This window comes from Pipra filicauda, unplaced genomic scaffold, assembly GCF_003945595.2.
Source record: "Pipra filicauda isolate LSUMZ 115617 unplaced genomic scaffold, ASM394559v2 scaffold86_size2582843_pilon, whole genome shotgun sequence".
In the NCBI taxonomy this organism is placed as follows: domain Eukaryota; kingdom Metazoa; phylum Chordata; class Aves; order Passeriformes; family Pipridae; genus Pipra; species Pipra filicauda.
In genome coordinates this window covers 1,014,483-1,030,506 of record NW_024105053.1, presented here as the reverse complement: position 1 = coordinate 1,030,506, position 16,024 = coordinate 1,014,483, and the positions used below count along the sequence as shown (strand labels likewise).

The 16,024-nt window shown below is 42.1% G+C and overlaps 1 protein-coding gene across 1 annotated transcript in view; it reads left to right on the top strand.

Moving 5' to 3' along the window:
* Positions 1 to 3,482: 3,482 nt before the first annotated feature.
* Positions 3,483 to 16,024, top strand: part of ADAMTS12 (ADAM metallopeptidase with thrombospondin type 1 motif 12) — a 141,300-nt gene continuing 128,758 nt past the window's right edge. The window contains exons 1-2 of the mRNA XM_027745609.2: positions 3,483 to 3,651; positions 8,377 to 8,738. Coding sequence (XP_027601410.1) covers positions 3,522 to 3,651; positions 8,377 to 8,738 — 492 coding nt within the window. The 5' untranslated portion in view covers positions 3,483 to 3,521. The remainder of the gene's footprint in view (positions 3,652 to 8,376; positions 8,739 to 16,024) is intronic.

Genomic DNA, 16,024 nt, shown 5'->3' with positions numbered 1-16,024 from the left:
AGTTAGTAATATATGTTACTTTAATGAGTTTTACATTATTCTCAAATGTTGCATTCTTGCAATTGTATTCCGTTTATTAATAATTCTTTTTGTGGTATTTTCTTCTCATTAAAACAAAATTATGGAGGAGGAGAAGGAAACAGGAAAAGGAAATTTCATATTTGTTTATTTTCTCAGTTCCAATTTCTGGGAAGCATATGGTCTCCCTTTGGCTTTTTATGAGCTCAGGGCTACAATCTCATGCTTTTGACTAAATTCAGACAATAACTGTTACAGTTTGAACTGTGTTTTACAACTCTACTTTCTCCATTCTGAGAGTGCAGGTTTGGTGTGACTTAGTATATATCCACCATGGGAAGATTTTCATGGCAGTTCTTTTCTTAAAAATGTAGTAGGAAATGTATAGAGGTTTTCATTACAAAATCTCAGTTAGATAACAAAATGATCATACAGTGCTTCATGGTATGCTTCATGGACCATAGACATATCCTCAAGAAAGTATTATTTGGACACAGAAGTAAATTTTAATTCAAGAAATCTCCAAATCACTTTAATCATGTTCATCTCCTCCCATCATTGGCTTTCTAGACAGACCACTGAGAATATATTTTTCTAGGACCAATTTTCATACAAAGCTAATTTCAATGTGTCCTGTTGCTCCAGAAATATGCTTTTAAACATTAATATGAGTAGTATGACAAACGAATGAATTTTAAATTCACATAGACTAAGCACAAAATTATAATTCTGTGAATTAGCTTATCGATTAAAAATAACAATCAGTGTTTGAAGACTGATCAGGAATTTGAGTGTGAGCATCCCAAAACCTTTCATGTCATAGAATCACTGACTACTTTGGAGTTTGCTTCATTCTGTTACTTGGATCTGCCGATCCAAACATACGAGTGGAATGTCAGTAAATATTTTTTTTTGCATGAGTAACTTACGAAATTCCAAAAATCTTTATAATGAATTGGAAGTTGAGGGATCCAGCAATCTCTAGTTCAATTACCAATAGTTAGCTATGTTAGGAGGCTGCATCTCTAAATCAGAAAGTGGGAATAAGAATAAAAAAAAAAAAGGTACTTACAAACTTCCATCTAAATCTGTCTGAGAACAACAGATCAATGGATGCAACAATAAGTACCCAGCACACTCCACAGAGTCTTTGGGATTCAGACTAATTCTCTTTCAATTCGCCTCTCTACCAATACTCAATACCTTTGACATGGCCCACCACATCAGGTGTGATTCATCTTCTTAACACTTCTAGTCCAAGCAAACTGTTAAGCTGCCTGTATAGTTAACAGATAATCAGGTCTGGACAGTGTTTCACCTTGCATGTGACAGAAAGGGATGTGTCATCCTCCAGAGGTATCTTCTCTCCCTGCTGATTGGAGGAGCAGGCAAGCAAGTGTGTACTAGATAACTTTTAGGAGACTCTCATTCCTAGTAAAGCATATTTCCTGACTGTCTTCAGTGGGCTTCATTTTGTAGCAATTCCTCTATGTGAAATCATACAATTTGTGTTTCAGTTCCTCGCTGCTCACAACCTCAGTTTTTCTGTTTCTCTGTACATTTCTAAAGACATATAAATTGCTACACACATTTATTTTACTGCTGTCTTGGAAATCTACTTAAATTTAAAAGAAACCAGATATTATGTCTGGTTTGCCAATCCAGGCTTGACTGTGTCTCTTGATTGTGACCTTTCAATAAATGTATAGGTTTTTCTGTGTGGAGATGCAGTTACTGTACTGCAATAACTTTGTTGCCAAAAGAACGTAGCTGATATAGTGCTGTATTTTTTTCTTTTTACAATTGAGGTTGAGTTGGCAAAAAAATTTCAAATACTTTCAAAAAAGGCGCCAAAACCTCTGGTAATGCCTCTTTGGAACAGGAAACTGCTGGGAAGAGACAGTGCCATAAATTCCGCTCACTTAAATAGCTGGCCTCAGTATGTACTCACAGCAGGAAAGTGCTTTCTACTTGTGCCATTTCTTCACATTTTGACTGAATGTATGTCCTGGTTTTAGCAGGGGTAGAGATAGTTTTCCTCTTAGTAGCTGGTAAAGTGCTGTGTTTTGGACACTGTGACTGTGCCAGCTACAGGCACAACATCCCTTAAGTAGGAACTCTACTGTCCCCCAGGGTATTTTCTGATACTACACCCAGTGAATCATTTCTTCTGTGTACGTACATGCTGGCACAAAGCCCAGGGAGTTATAGATGTTTTAGGCCAGATTCTCACAGTACTCTTTCTCCACTCCATATGACTTTTGCATCTCCATTTTTTTGTCCTTAAAGCAAACAAACAACCAAACCAACCAAACAAACAGAAGACCCCCACATTCCCACAACCTCTCTTGAGTTCCTAAAGCTTTTAGTTCTCCATCATTTCCAGGGTTGGAGAGAATTATAGGTAAAAGGAATTAACTTTTCCTGATGAGGAAGAATCCAAGATGGCACCTTTCATGAAATACTGTTGCCTCATGTCAGACTCAATGAACACCTACCCAAAAAGATTACTGGAAACTGAACACGGCATGCACTTAAAAACGCAGGTGCCAAGGCCGTTAGGAACTTTCCTTACAAAGGGAGAACATTCAGAAGTAACCCCAATGCGACAGCTAAAACACGCAACGGCCTCGACACCCTGAGGACTCTTAGGCTGCATCAGGGGAAGTTTGGGTTGGACATTGGGAAGAATATTTTCACAAAAAAGGTGATTAGACATTGGAATGGACTGCCCAGGGAGGCAGTGGAGTCGCCATCCCTGGAGGTGTTTAAGTTAAAACTGGACGTGGCACTTGGTGCCATGGTCTTGTTGACAAGGTGGTGTTCTGTCATAGGTTGGACTCGATGATCTCAGAGCTCTCTTCCAACCTAATTGACTCTGTGATTCTGTGAGGCAATCTGAAGGCTGGGCTTTGGCTGCCGAACCCCGAGGGACCGTGGGTTCCGGGCACCTCAGGCAGGGCGAGACCCGCGCCGTCCCTTCCCGGTGCAGCGGAACGTGGTGAAAAACACTTTAAATTCCCAAGTGCTTCGAGCACTTTCTCCAGCGGCCGGGGGAACCTCTGCCAGGGCGGGTGCGGGGGCTGCGCCTTCCCCGCGCCCTTCAGCGGAGACCACCGGCGTGTGACCGGGGAGGGGATGCTGCCCTGTGCGGGGCGGCCCTCCCGAGAGCTGCCGGGGCGAACGCCCCACTTTGGCCGCGGTGGAGGGCGGAGGGGGGGCGGCAGCCCCTGTTGGCGGCCTCTCCTCCCCTCCCCTCCCCGCCGGCCCGGCCCGGTTCGCCCCAGCGCGTTAACCCCTGCGGCTCCGAGGCGGGGGCTCTCGGGAGCGGCTCCCTCCCCACAGCCCTCCTTCCTCCGCCGGCAGAAACCAGACACCGGGACGGCCCCGCGCAGCCCTTGTGGGGAGCGGCGCCTGTGTCCAGCGGCGCCGGGAGCCGCCCCGGCCATGCCGCGGCCCCGGTAGGCGCCGGCGGGCCCCGCTCGGAGCCGCCCGCCCGCACCATGCCATGTGTCCCGCGGAGCCGGGCGGCGCGCCTGGTCTCCCTCTGGCTGCTCGTCCTGCGCGCCCAAGCGCTCTGCCTGGGCAGGGCCCCGCCGGCCGGCGGCTCGCCCTTCCCCGACGGCAGGCAAGGTCAGTGCCGGCGGGTTTGGGGTGCGCGGGGGGAGCGGGTCCCGTCGCGGATGTGCTTCCAGCCTTCCCGGTTTCCAGCCGGTGGAGCCGCGGCTCCGCGGCGCTGCTCCCCTCCTGCCCGAGCAGCGCCGTGCCGGCCCCCGGTGCTGCCCGGGCTCCCTCCCGCTGGCAGCGCTGCCCTGGGCGCCAGCCGGGACGCGCTGCTCCGCGCCCAAAGTTCTGCACCGAGGGCTCAGCGCTCTCGGCTGCGCCTTCCTGCGGCTCCTTGGCAGTCACCGAGTTCCGCTGTGTAGATGAAGGTATCACGGAACCCCGCTTTTTTGCTGGTCTTCCTCGTTTAGGGGCAACTCTGTAAATACCAGAATCGTTTTGTACTGCTAAGCTGAGAAAGTCTGCTGTCCTGATTATTTATTTATTTTTAAACAAACGGTCGTTTCTGCACTAAAACAGCGGACGCTACAGAAGGATTGGTGTTACCAGGGTTTAACACCCACTGTGAGCTATTCACGTTCAGTGAGGGTGGTAATTGCAAGTCAGACTTTATCTGCCGGAGGAGTCTTTGAGGCTGCCCTCGCAGGTGGTTCAAGTTTTCGACCCCTTTGGTCTTAGAGGGGTGTAACTCGGGAATTTTATCCTGTTGCCTGTTTAAGGAAAATTGGAGAAGTGGCTCCTAAGGGAGAAGAATTATGATTAGCTGGAGGACTCTGCCTGGTTGTAGAAGAAAGTGTAGGAGGAAATTTTGCTTCCTGAAAATCTTTCTGATGCAATTAACATCTGTGGTGCTGTCAGTAGGAGAGCTTGAACACAGAGCAGAAAATTTTCTCACCCCTCAGAGATTGTGGAAAGGAAAAGTGTTTAAGTAAGATGCTTGAAAAGTGAACAGTTATTCTGAAGTCAGGTCCTGCTGGATTCATTTAAAGTAAATGTCACAGTCATTACACTCCTGTGAGTCTAAATGGAACAGAAGAGGGATATGGCTGTGTTAGCATGTAGTAGCTGTTTAGTTGTCAGGCATTAGGAAATGAATGTAGAATTAATTTAACTTTCTAGGCATGCAAAATCTAGGCTTTTCAAATAGCATTGAGTAAAGAGGCAGTTCAAAATGTGGCTAATTGTTTTATTGTTTGGTTTTTTTTTTTTTCAGAGTAAGGTTTATTGCAGTGGGAAGTGTGAAGGACTAAAATTTGAGTCTGGAATAGCTGAAGTGTTCTGCTCCCTCCCCATCCATAAAGAGTGTGGCAGATGGGACAGTTAAGGATGCCCTTGCTGAGTGTTGAAGGCCTTTTCCCTGCCATAGGGCTTTGGAACTTGGGATGTTTGCTGGGTACAGAGCTGTTCTTTGGCTTGCAAAGATGATTCCTCACAAGATGAGCCACACTATTTCCTATCCCAAGGAATTGTTTGAAAAGAAGCCAGATGATTTTTGGGGCAGATGTAGATGAACTACAAAGATCAAGATGAAACAATGGCAAATGATGATGTATAACATTTTAAAGGACTTTTGTCAGGAAATGTGTTATCTGTCTGAAAGTAATTGTGGTGTTCCTGTTATGTGGGACAGATTGTGTATGTTTTTGTCTTTATTCTAATTTATTCACTTTGTGTACAGCCATTCTTAATAAGGCAGTTCTCTGCCATGTGTGCTGAATTTGTATCCACAGAGGAGCAGAACAGACAGCAGTGGTTTTGAATATTATCAGATGTTTTCAATGATTCAGAATTAGGAAGGTCTGCAGGGAAGATTTCTCTGACAACTTAAACAATACTTAGACTAGTCAAACAAGCATGAGGGGTCTGAACCTTGCTTGTCCTACATGCCCAGAGTGCCTGAGCAGTCTGCATGATTGCATGGCAAAGTACTGACTTGAGAGTGTGCTGCTCAGTGTGATGATTTGGTCTTGTTTGCAGCACAGATGCAAGCCAGCATGCTCAGGCTGCAGTTCTGGAAACACAACAAACATTCTCTGGAGGTTCACCTGACCTTTCCTGGCCTAAATATCCTGAGCAGTGCCCACTTCACTGGCAGGACTTCCCTGGAGTAGAGAGTATACTAGGTGTCCAAGGGAAGGCTTGTCAGTGGCACTGATGCAGATTCCCTCCATTTATGTTTGCTGCTGCTAAGTTTTATGGGAACCTGTGGTGTTTTAATAGGAATTCATGTTACTTTAGAAAAATTGAGACATTCAGTGTTGAAGGATGCAGCCCTTATTTTTGTGCAGTTTGGGTTGCATGTGTTTAGTTATTCTTTCTTAGAAGAGCAGAAAGGTATCACCAAAATCATACCTCTTGTCTTTGTTTTAGATTCTTCTCCAGCTCAAAAGATCAAGCAGTGTTTTAGGCTTAATATGGAGCTCAATAAATTGTTCTGTTAATGGTAGGATTGCCTTTGCTAACTTCTACCCAACTGCCTAGACAAAACTGATAATGATTACTTGCAGAAATATCTTTAGTCTCATCCTGTTAAATTTTTTGTTGTAATAATCTTATTTCCTCTGGTCTTTTGAAAGCTTAATAATAATTCATTTCTACAGTTATATTACAGTTATTATTATTGCAGCATAATTCCCCTCTCCAGTGACTAAATGAGTATTTAAGGAGTTGGTGGAAGAAGTTGGATTTCTCTGCTTTGATAATCCTGTTGCCACCCAATTCTTCACCATTTTCTTCCATTTACTGATGATGGTGTCTAATTTGCCTTAACCTCTATACACTAATGGCTGTAGTGACGAGATAAAAACTTCCTTGTATAGTTTGAAGTCCAAAACCACAAGTCTTTGGCCTTGCATGGAGCTTAACAGTTAAGCCACAACAAATTAAGTTCAAGACATCAGGCAGAGGCAAATCACACAGGGACAGCAAATGAGTAAGTTTTCCTTCAGGCATTTAATTTGATTATTTAATGAGTTGTGCTGAAAACTGCAGAAATGGGGACCTGGTCTTGCAGCATTCTCTGTTAGCCTGTCTTTGCTAGCACGATATGGGATGTGGGACTTCCCAGAAGTCTTGTAATTCAACATCTGCAGTTAAGCTGTATTTTTGGATGTTTTTTATCTCTTCTACCTGCCCGCTTTTTGCTTCACTCTGGAGTGTGAGGAAGGGGAGACCTTGGTTTAGCTTCAGCTGCTAAATTTTTTGGTAGCTGGCATCTTTTGTGCTACCTAGAGGCTATATAAACTGCAGACATGAAGGTGTGGACTGAGTTTCCAGTGTTTCAGTCCCCTTATGTGGACAAGAGCAGATGTCTCTCAGAACTTGTGGTAGGCATTAGTCACCGTGTTGTCAAGACCTGTCAAGACTGTTGAGGCCTAAAAGCCCACTACTGTGGCTTGTCCTACAGAGGCTCCAGGTCACTGTAGACTGGTGGAAAGGCTTGTGTGTGAAGAAATCTGTTGTGTAAGAGAATAATCTTGCTTCTGAAATAGAGATGCTGCAGAGAGAAGGCCAGATTTCTTGTGTAGCTTTATATATGTGCTGGGAAGTGGGGTTTTTGTGTGTTTTGTTTAGTTTTCTTTTCAGTTGGAAGTGTTTCAGTTATGTGTCTCAAGGGTCCATGGCCTGAGGAAACACAAGCGGCCACGTGCCACTTCTCATACTGCAGTAATGAGGACAAATGAGATATGTTCCTTCCTGAAGGGGATGAATCCAGACAGCTGTCTGCTTAGGCATGATTTCTCCTCTGTGGCTTTAAAGGTGCAGGCAGTGGAGGGAGAAGTGCCTCTAGAAGGATTGCTGAACCAGACCTAGTCTGGAAGTAGCTGGAACAGGCTAATTGCTTTGTTAAGCATCTTAATTATTGAATGAAACGTAGTCACTTCATGTATAAGTGGCTGGGACCTTGGGAATGAAGAGCAACTCTGGGGAGAGAAGAACTGGAATGACGTGTCGTCACAATGTCTTTTCAACTAAATATGTTCAGACTGTGATTTCTTGGGCAGAATTCAAGTACGCCAGTGGAAGATCTGGCCCCTAGGTTATGAGTTCTTATGGACTGTTTTTTATGTGGATTTATGTTATTTTCTTGGGGCTTTTGAGTTTCACAGTAATTAAAAAAAAAATTGGAAACAGGTGGTGTTTGTTCTGGATCACAGAGGGGACAAGAATGCCAATAACACTCTCTTCCCTTGCTAGATCTGGACAAGTGATAAGATGTCCAATTTTACCCTGGTTGAAACTTCTCGTACAAAAGATCATGATTACTTCATTCTCTTCAAACCCTTCTTTAAAACTCCCTCCTCTGCTGCAACAGCTGTTCAAGCTGATGCTGAGATGCTATTACTACAAACTATCAAGCCAGTTAGTGTTCTCTTTGCCTATGTGTGTTTGTAAGGTTCTGTCTCCCACTTCAGGTCTTCAGCTTTTTGAATGTGTGACTATGACCTCCTTGATCAGAGAGCATCGTGTGCTGGAGACCTAGGACAGGGAGGGTTCCCAACCCTCGTGGTGTTGGGAAGGGGCATGTGTGTAACAGTCAGTTTTTTCTGTAAATGGTGACAAATCATTTGAAAAGAAGAATGTTTAGCTTCCAGATTGAGTGTTATAATGGGATAATAGAAAGCCCAAATGAGGACTGTGTTGCACGGTAATCTGTGCACTGCCTGCCTTTGTGTCACTTGGATGTTGTGGTGAATTGCACTCACTTTTGGGTTTCCCTTTAAATTATGCGAAATCTGAACAGGCCAGTACTCACCCTAGTTTTGCTTCCTTTTTCCCCCCCCTTTCTCTCAGGGCAATTTGTGAAGACATTGCCAGATTACCATGTGGTTGATCCAGCAAGAGTAGATGCAAGTGGACATTTTCTTTCTTTTAATCTACACCATCACATCTCAAACACAAGGAAGAAGAGAGATCTCGGAAAAAATGAAAATGTCGTATATTACAAAATTAATCATGAGAAGAAGGATCTGTTTTTTAACTTGACTGTCCACGAGGAATTTCTTTCCCATAACTACATAGTAGAAAGGAGACGTGGCAACCACACTAGTGCGAAGATTACAACTCGCTCAGGAGTTCCTTGCCACTTCCTTGGCACAGCATGGCAGCCAGGTTCCGGGAGTGGGACAGCAGCAATCAGCACTTGCAATGGCCTGGTAAGTGGTATGACCTTTACTGGGGTTCTGGGCTAATTCTGGTGTCATTACAACTCAGCTGGGGCACTAGTGTATGAATACGTCAGTTAAGAAGCTGGATGAGCCAGTGTGATACCTTACTGACATAATCAGTATAATTCTATGGATGTCATTTGGATTTTTGGAAGAGAGAATCAGGTCAAAAGTCGATGCTGAGGCCCTTCAGCATTTACTTTTAGCTAGTTTTTTTTTTTCTTTTTGGTGGTCTGGACTGAACATCTCTACCAGTCGTACAGCTTAAAGCCATACACATATCGAGTCATTGCTTTGATTCCATTAGTAGCTGGAATGCCTTTACAATGCATCTGGATATGACCTTCTGTTCCATTTCCCTCTAAAAGAAATGCAGCTCAGGTGCACTGAAACTGCTCTGTGAATCAAATCAACTGATGGTATGTTGGGAAAACTCAATGACCTACTTCAGAACTGCGCTGCAACTTCAGATACAAATGGTAGGTTAGATGCAACCTTAGCCAGAGCTTCAAATTCAAGTCTGAAGCACTGCTAGGCATCTCTCACTTCAAAGAGCACTTCGAAGTCTGGAACTTGAAGTCCAACATTTCTCAATATCCTGTGGTTCACATTGAGACAAGAGGATGGAAACCTTATTTTTTTCCAAGCTTTGTTTTGTTTTTTTTTTTTGTCACAACCCTAGATTAAGTTTCTGTTTCTAGAGCATAAGGCTAAGTATGTCTTGTCAAGTAGGGGAAGAAGAGACAGGCTAGGGACTGACGGCTCATTTTTGAGTCTGAACACCAAGGTCAGTGTGTTTAAAGTACAGCCTTTCTCTGCCAACCTGTCAGTATCAAAGCATGTTCCTTGCTGTTGAGCTGTATGAAGCTTTCAGAAACTATGGAAAATCAGTATTCTGACAGTGTACAAAAAGCAGTATGAAGACACCTCTGATATAAATGAAATGGGAACCTTTGGAGTCTTACACAAGTGCTGATAACACTTCTGGCATGTTGCCAGGAGAAACAGACCATTTCTTGAGGTCAGAAGCTTCAGTCCCACAGGCATGAAGATCAGGAATTTTCTAAGTAGTATTTCCAGTGGGGACTAACTTATCAAAATTTTCCTGATACATGTTACGGTCATGCAAGGTCAGTAAGGAAAAGGACAACAAGTAATTCCTTTGGTTAGTTTGTCTTGTGCTCTACCAGAATGTCTTTGTTGTTTTGCATTAGGATGAGAACTTGAAAATGAGCTGCTAGATCTTCATTATGCCTTCTGAAGTACTTAGTCTGCAACAAAGATTAAAAAAAACAAAACTCAAATTGCATTTAAATTCAACTTGGCAATATCCTTAGAAGCGATTCTTTCACTTGGGTTGCAAATGTATTGAGTTTTTTACATCTGAAAATGTTTATTAATGAATAGTTTTACCAGCACTGAGTAATGCAATCTGGTTTTTAGAATAAAAGCATGACATTTCTGAAACTTTTTTGTGGTGGTCTCCTGCTTCCTAAGCTCTAGTAGTGATTTATATTCATCCCGGTGATCCCAAACTTTTTTCCTCTTCAGCATCAATTCCACTTTTACTTTTTTTCCCCCCTCCGTCTGGAATGCTTTGTGGTTTTTCGCATTGAAAAAATTTTTTTCTCTTTATTCTTATGAGGGGTGGAAGGAGAACTGAGAATAGTAAACACCACGGAATTAGAGCAATTTTTTTGAGATAGTAAACATGTATCCCATGAGGAGAAATGATAAGCTCGTTTACTGTAGAAGATTAACTTTAAAGTACTTGATAAAAAGAGTTGTATGAAGTAACGAATTGCACAGGGCATGCTGATAAGGATCCTTGGGGCTGAGATGGGAAGATAAAACAGTGTGTTTGAAAGGTGCCAGCTTCATGGAATATGCTATGGCAGCAGTGGCTGCTGCACCTGTGACCGCCTGGGTCAGGACCATAGTCTGGGTGTGCCTCGGCAAAGGGGTCCTCAGTAAAACTTAGCTCCTCATTCCACCACTGCAAGCTGGAAGAGTGCTGGTGTCCTCATAATTGGTGAAAACCAATATCTTAGCTTTCAAATAAAGGGATCAGGAACATTAGTGATGCTCCTTCCCTGACACTGTTTTGGCTTGAGAGCCAAATATAATAGAGGGCCAAATATATAAAACGAAAAACGTACTGTGCTTTTTTTTTGTTGAGATAGTCTTTAATAGGCTCAATGAAGCACCAATTTACCGTGGTAATGACACAGGAAACTGTGTGATCCCTAAGCTTCCAATTTTTGGCTTTCTTAGCAATAGGAACTGATAAAAAATTGTAATACTGGAAAATACTGATTTGATTAAATAAGTATGTTTTATGGAATATCCCTTTTGTTGACATTTTTAGTGTGAAATGGTTGCATCATTATTTTGTAATTTTGTCCAAGTGAATTGCTTATGTCATATTTTTCAATGCTGTTGCCCCCCACGCCCATTTAAAAATGATGGCCTAAACTGGGAAAAAAATTTATTTTAAAATAAAAATCTAAATATACCTTTGGGAAGGGAATACTAGTTTTAGTCCTCTTTCTGGAGTTACTTCATCTCATGTCAAGTCCGTTCTGGTTTGTATTTGACACTTTCATAATTTCCAGGATAATAGCAGTGTATAAGAACAAAACAAAGATGCGTGGTGTAGGTTTGTGTTTTTCATAAAAATAGCTCACACACTGCACTGAAACCATTGAAAATCTAGAAATGTATTTTCATCTCCCTTACATTTTCACCTCGAAATGTGTTCCTACTTCCATTGACCATTACATAGGCATCGCTAATGTATTTGTATGTTCCCAAAATGGCCTGCAGGGGAAATAACAGAGTGACAGGTTTGAGATGTATGAATGGGCGGGCCAGCCATTGTGTGACTTTGCTCTTTTTTAAAAATGTAACTGTGTCTCCCATTTTTCAGAAGTAAAGATGGAATAAATGTGATTCATAAAGGGATTTGGGCAGAGCTGGATAAGAGTACAGAGAATAAACTAGCAGAGATCTGGAGGAACGAAGTTGTCTTTTCCAAATTCTCTTTTTTCCAGTGCTTTGTGAAATCTTAGTTTCCTGTTCATGCTAAATAGATCATGACCTTCTTAACAGGTTGAAGAATTGATGCTGTAAACTCTGCCTCTTCCTCTCTGGGTCAGTTGTTTAGTAAAGTCTTTTTGCACTTCTGAGCCTTGTTGAATAATGTATGAGAGTATTAACACGGGAAGAGTGGGAGAGACCTTGCTGTTTATTTAGGGTCACAGTTGGAGGAGGGAACCCCAGAGAGGGAGTCACTACTAGAACACAAGAAACATATCAAACTGTGGCACTTGGAAGGAGAGCAGACGTGAAATCACTTAGATACAGGAAAATTTCCAAGATGAAGTAAAGGGAGAAAATAGATTAGTTTTTTTATCTTTGAAAATAATATTTGGTTTGGCTATCTTGCCAGGCTATTTAGGGCACGCTTCTAGTAACGTTTCAAGTTTCCACAATACCTTTCCACAGAAGGCTATAATGAACTTTTCCAAATACTAATGCCTTAATTGTCAGTTGTGTCTTAGTCCTGAGATCCCTTGTGTTGCAGCAGTAGTGTCAACTTGTCCCCTCAGTAGGACTGGGAGGGAGCAAAGCCCAGTGAAGTTGAATGAATACCCTAGGTTTATGCACTGAGTCCTATAGAGCTGGGAAGTGAATTTTTCTCTGATAGTCTATCCCCTTCATTAGGAACAAAGCCCTCCTTTATCCATCAGTAACACAGACATTGTTTATAGTATTTTTAGATGACAGAGCATCATTAAGGCTTTGTTTCCTTGACACTTGTTTACAGTGTAGAGCTGTTAATGGACAGTTGCTTCTGGTAATACGTTTATCTTCAAAGGCTATGCAAGCATTAGCACAGAAAAGGCAGAAGAATGAAAGGACGTTAGTATGGAGATTGAGAACGATCTGTGCACTTGTACCTGGTAAGCTTCTGACCATACAGGGCCTGTGGACAGATCGAGCTTTGGCTGTCTCCAGCTCGTCAGAGGCTTGTCTCTGTGCTGATGGGCATCAGCGTTTTCAAGAAGTGCTGGATGCCTTTGAAAACTGGGTGCCTTTGCCCAGGATTTTTGAAAGGTTTGGTCTACCTCAGTTCTTCCTTCTGTGCCAAGCCACAGTCAGGCCAGTCCTTTGTGAACCTTTAATTGGTGGCTGTGTGACTGTTTATGTAGCAGCTGGTAAGAGATGCTCCAAGTGAGACCTCTCTGGGCACATCTTGCCTGCCCTGACGTGTGTGACAAGGTTGTCACCCAAGTGGAATGGTGGCTGAATTCTGCTTGAATGTAACCATTCTCCTTATTGCAGAATATCACCATTTTGTGAAGCCTAAGAATGAGCTCTGGTACTCATGCAGTGTCCCCTATGCTCTTAATCTGGTCCACTCAGTGGAGCATAAAATCTACCAACAGAATTTTTTTTTTTCATCTGTTTTGGGGAATTCAGCACGATCTCTGTTCTCCTGCTACATGCCAAGAAGCTTTTCTAGTTCGTGTGAGATGCTTTTTTGGTGCTGATCCACATCTTATTGTCTTATGATCTGTCCTGAGTTTAACAGTTCTGTGCAGGTGTCATAACAGTATTTCAGGAGTAGTATGTCCTATGACAGTGGTCTAATACAACTGTTTAGACTTTCCTCTCCTAAAGATATGGAAAGCACACATCAGCATGTTAGACTTCTTGTTGTTTTCCTTAGATGAGGTTTAAGAATAAAGGAATCTTTAAACAGTTTTATAATATTCATTTTAAAGTAAAGGAAAATTAAAATGCGTTGCTAAGCTTCTAATAGGTATGTTTATCTGCTTCCGTATGTCCCAATGTGTGAAGTTGTTTGATTATTGACAATTTGTTTGTTAATCTGTTGGTAAAGGTAGTTACCAGAGCTTTGCAGAGCAACTGTATTACCCAGTTCACTCCTACAGCCCAGAAAAATAACCATATCTTTCTATTCTACTGTGTTATACTTTCAACCAAAAAAAATTGTTTCTCTTCAAATGGAAGTGTCTTTTGATTATTAAAAGTGGCGAGAAAGTTAAGGAAAGGGTACATGTGTAACCTTTTCTTCACTTGAACTTGTGACCATCTGAAACTGGATCCAGCCCTGATCCCTGACCTGTGATTGTATAGCCCCACAACACATTTGAGCACATGTGCTGGTTTGGTGGCTGTTATTTTAAGAGTTGAGTTGGACTGTATTCTTTAGTGCTACCTCAAATAAATTAATTTGATTCTGGGAACACAGCTACTGGGAGACAAATGCACAAGTTCTTCAGGGGTCTCTTCCTTTTCATTCATCTCTTTCTTCCTCTAAGACAGTCTCTTGCTCCCTTTGTTTGTCTTTTCCCTGTCTTATTGCACCTGGTGGGTTCTGCTTGCGGTTGGAAATGCGGTCCTATCTGCCTGTCGTGTCTTCTCAGATGTCAGTGACATCTCTGCTGGTGATAATCTGCTGGAACAAAAATGCAGGAGTAAGGTGTTTGGAGAATGCCAGGAATGAAGGCAAGCTGCCAGCCCTTTCCTTGGCTATGGGAATTGCTCTGTGGTTGGATACAATGGAGCTTTGAAAGTCTAATTTTTGCAAGTTGGCTTGTTCTGGCAAGTGTAAAGAGGGAAAGACCTGCTAAGTAACTTGGCTGTGTCTTCTCATATGCAGTAGCATGGAAAATACTCCGAGTAGAAAAATGTATACTGAAAATAAATGCAGTGTCTTCTATGCATCTCTTCTGTGTTATGCTTGGTTTGCCTGTTTTCTCCATAATAGTAATAAATATCTGGATATTTTCCTTGATTGACTAGTGTTATGGTTGTGTTATGTGGTTGTGTTGTGTGGTGTTGTTTTTATTTTTGAAGATGATCAAAAGACAGGATGTGTGGTGGTGTGTGTGGTTTCTTTTTTCCCCCCAGCCCCCAACAGATTAATCCTTCAAACTTTGATTAGTATTTGCTGCAGTACTTTAACACCCATCCATTTTCTTTGTGTTTGAACTTCAACTATCCATCTGCCAGCTCCCTTCCCCCAGTCTTTTGTCTGCAAAAATACTCTAATTGACAGGTCAAACGAATCTCATCAGTGATCTCAATACATGAGAATCTGGCTGTGTCTGTGGCTCCTGCTTTTGGCCTTGTCACCTTTAACCAATATGAAGTTGTTAGCCCAGAAGCTGGGTATGACTGGAGTTTTCATAACGTAGTCATTATGTTTAAGTGGAAGAGTCACTGATGGGGTAGGTTAAAATAAGGATTAGTCAGTATGAACTGATTTGAATGAAGTACCCAGGATTAGAATTCTCCTTTAAGATAATGTTTTTCTTGGAATATGAAAAGTTGATTCTTTTTTTTAATGCAGTTTTAAGAACTCTTATTCTCTTGTTTAAATATGTATCTACATATTTGCTAATTATTTTGGAATGTTGTTAGTGTATAGAGCTGTCAATCATATTTCCAGTTTCCATGAGTGAGTCTTTTTAGTCAATCTGCTATGTGTGTGTATTTTTTTTTTCTGAAAGTCTTCACTCATGATTTCATGACTGTGGTGTTTTTTGTAAAAAGCATATGATTACTGAGGGAAAACTGTGAGATTGTGACTTCAGTATAAAGATTCAGGATGCAGAAGTAAAAAATGTGCATAACATCTATTTTGCCTTGATACTTAATAATATGAGGTTTGTAATATGGTCTGTTCTTTGTCTCTTCTAGTATCTTTGGAAGTTGTTGGCCAAATTCAGCCCAATCTGAAAGAGAAATGGAGGTATCAAAGCCATTAAATTCCTATGAATTTTACAGGTAAAAGTGGGAACTTCTGATCAGTGAAATGATGGATAGGCACATGCAGAGTGACCAATGGCTTAGCACAGTTGTAAGTTGTTACAGAACAGGGTGCAGTGCTACCCATGTCCCTGCTGATGGTGAGGAGTGCTGGAGGATTCAGGAGGGATTGGAGAAAATTACCTTATGTGAAAAAAATGGAGCACATGCAAGAACTAAATCTGTGGAGGAACAAGGCTTTGACTGTTATGCTGTTCACAGAATTTTTTTTTTCTTTAATCCATTTTCATGATGTTGAAAGGAGTGGTCCAGCTCAGAAGTAAACAGCATTGTTTGCACTGGTTGCCATATTAATAACATGCTGTACCTGCTGCCCATCACAGCGCGTATTTTGTGTGTAATCATTAATAATGAGCTGAAGAGAGGGGAAGAGCTGAAGCTTTTCTACATACCCGGTCAGTGATGCATAT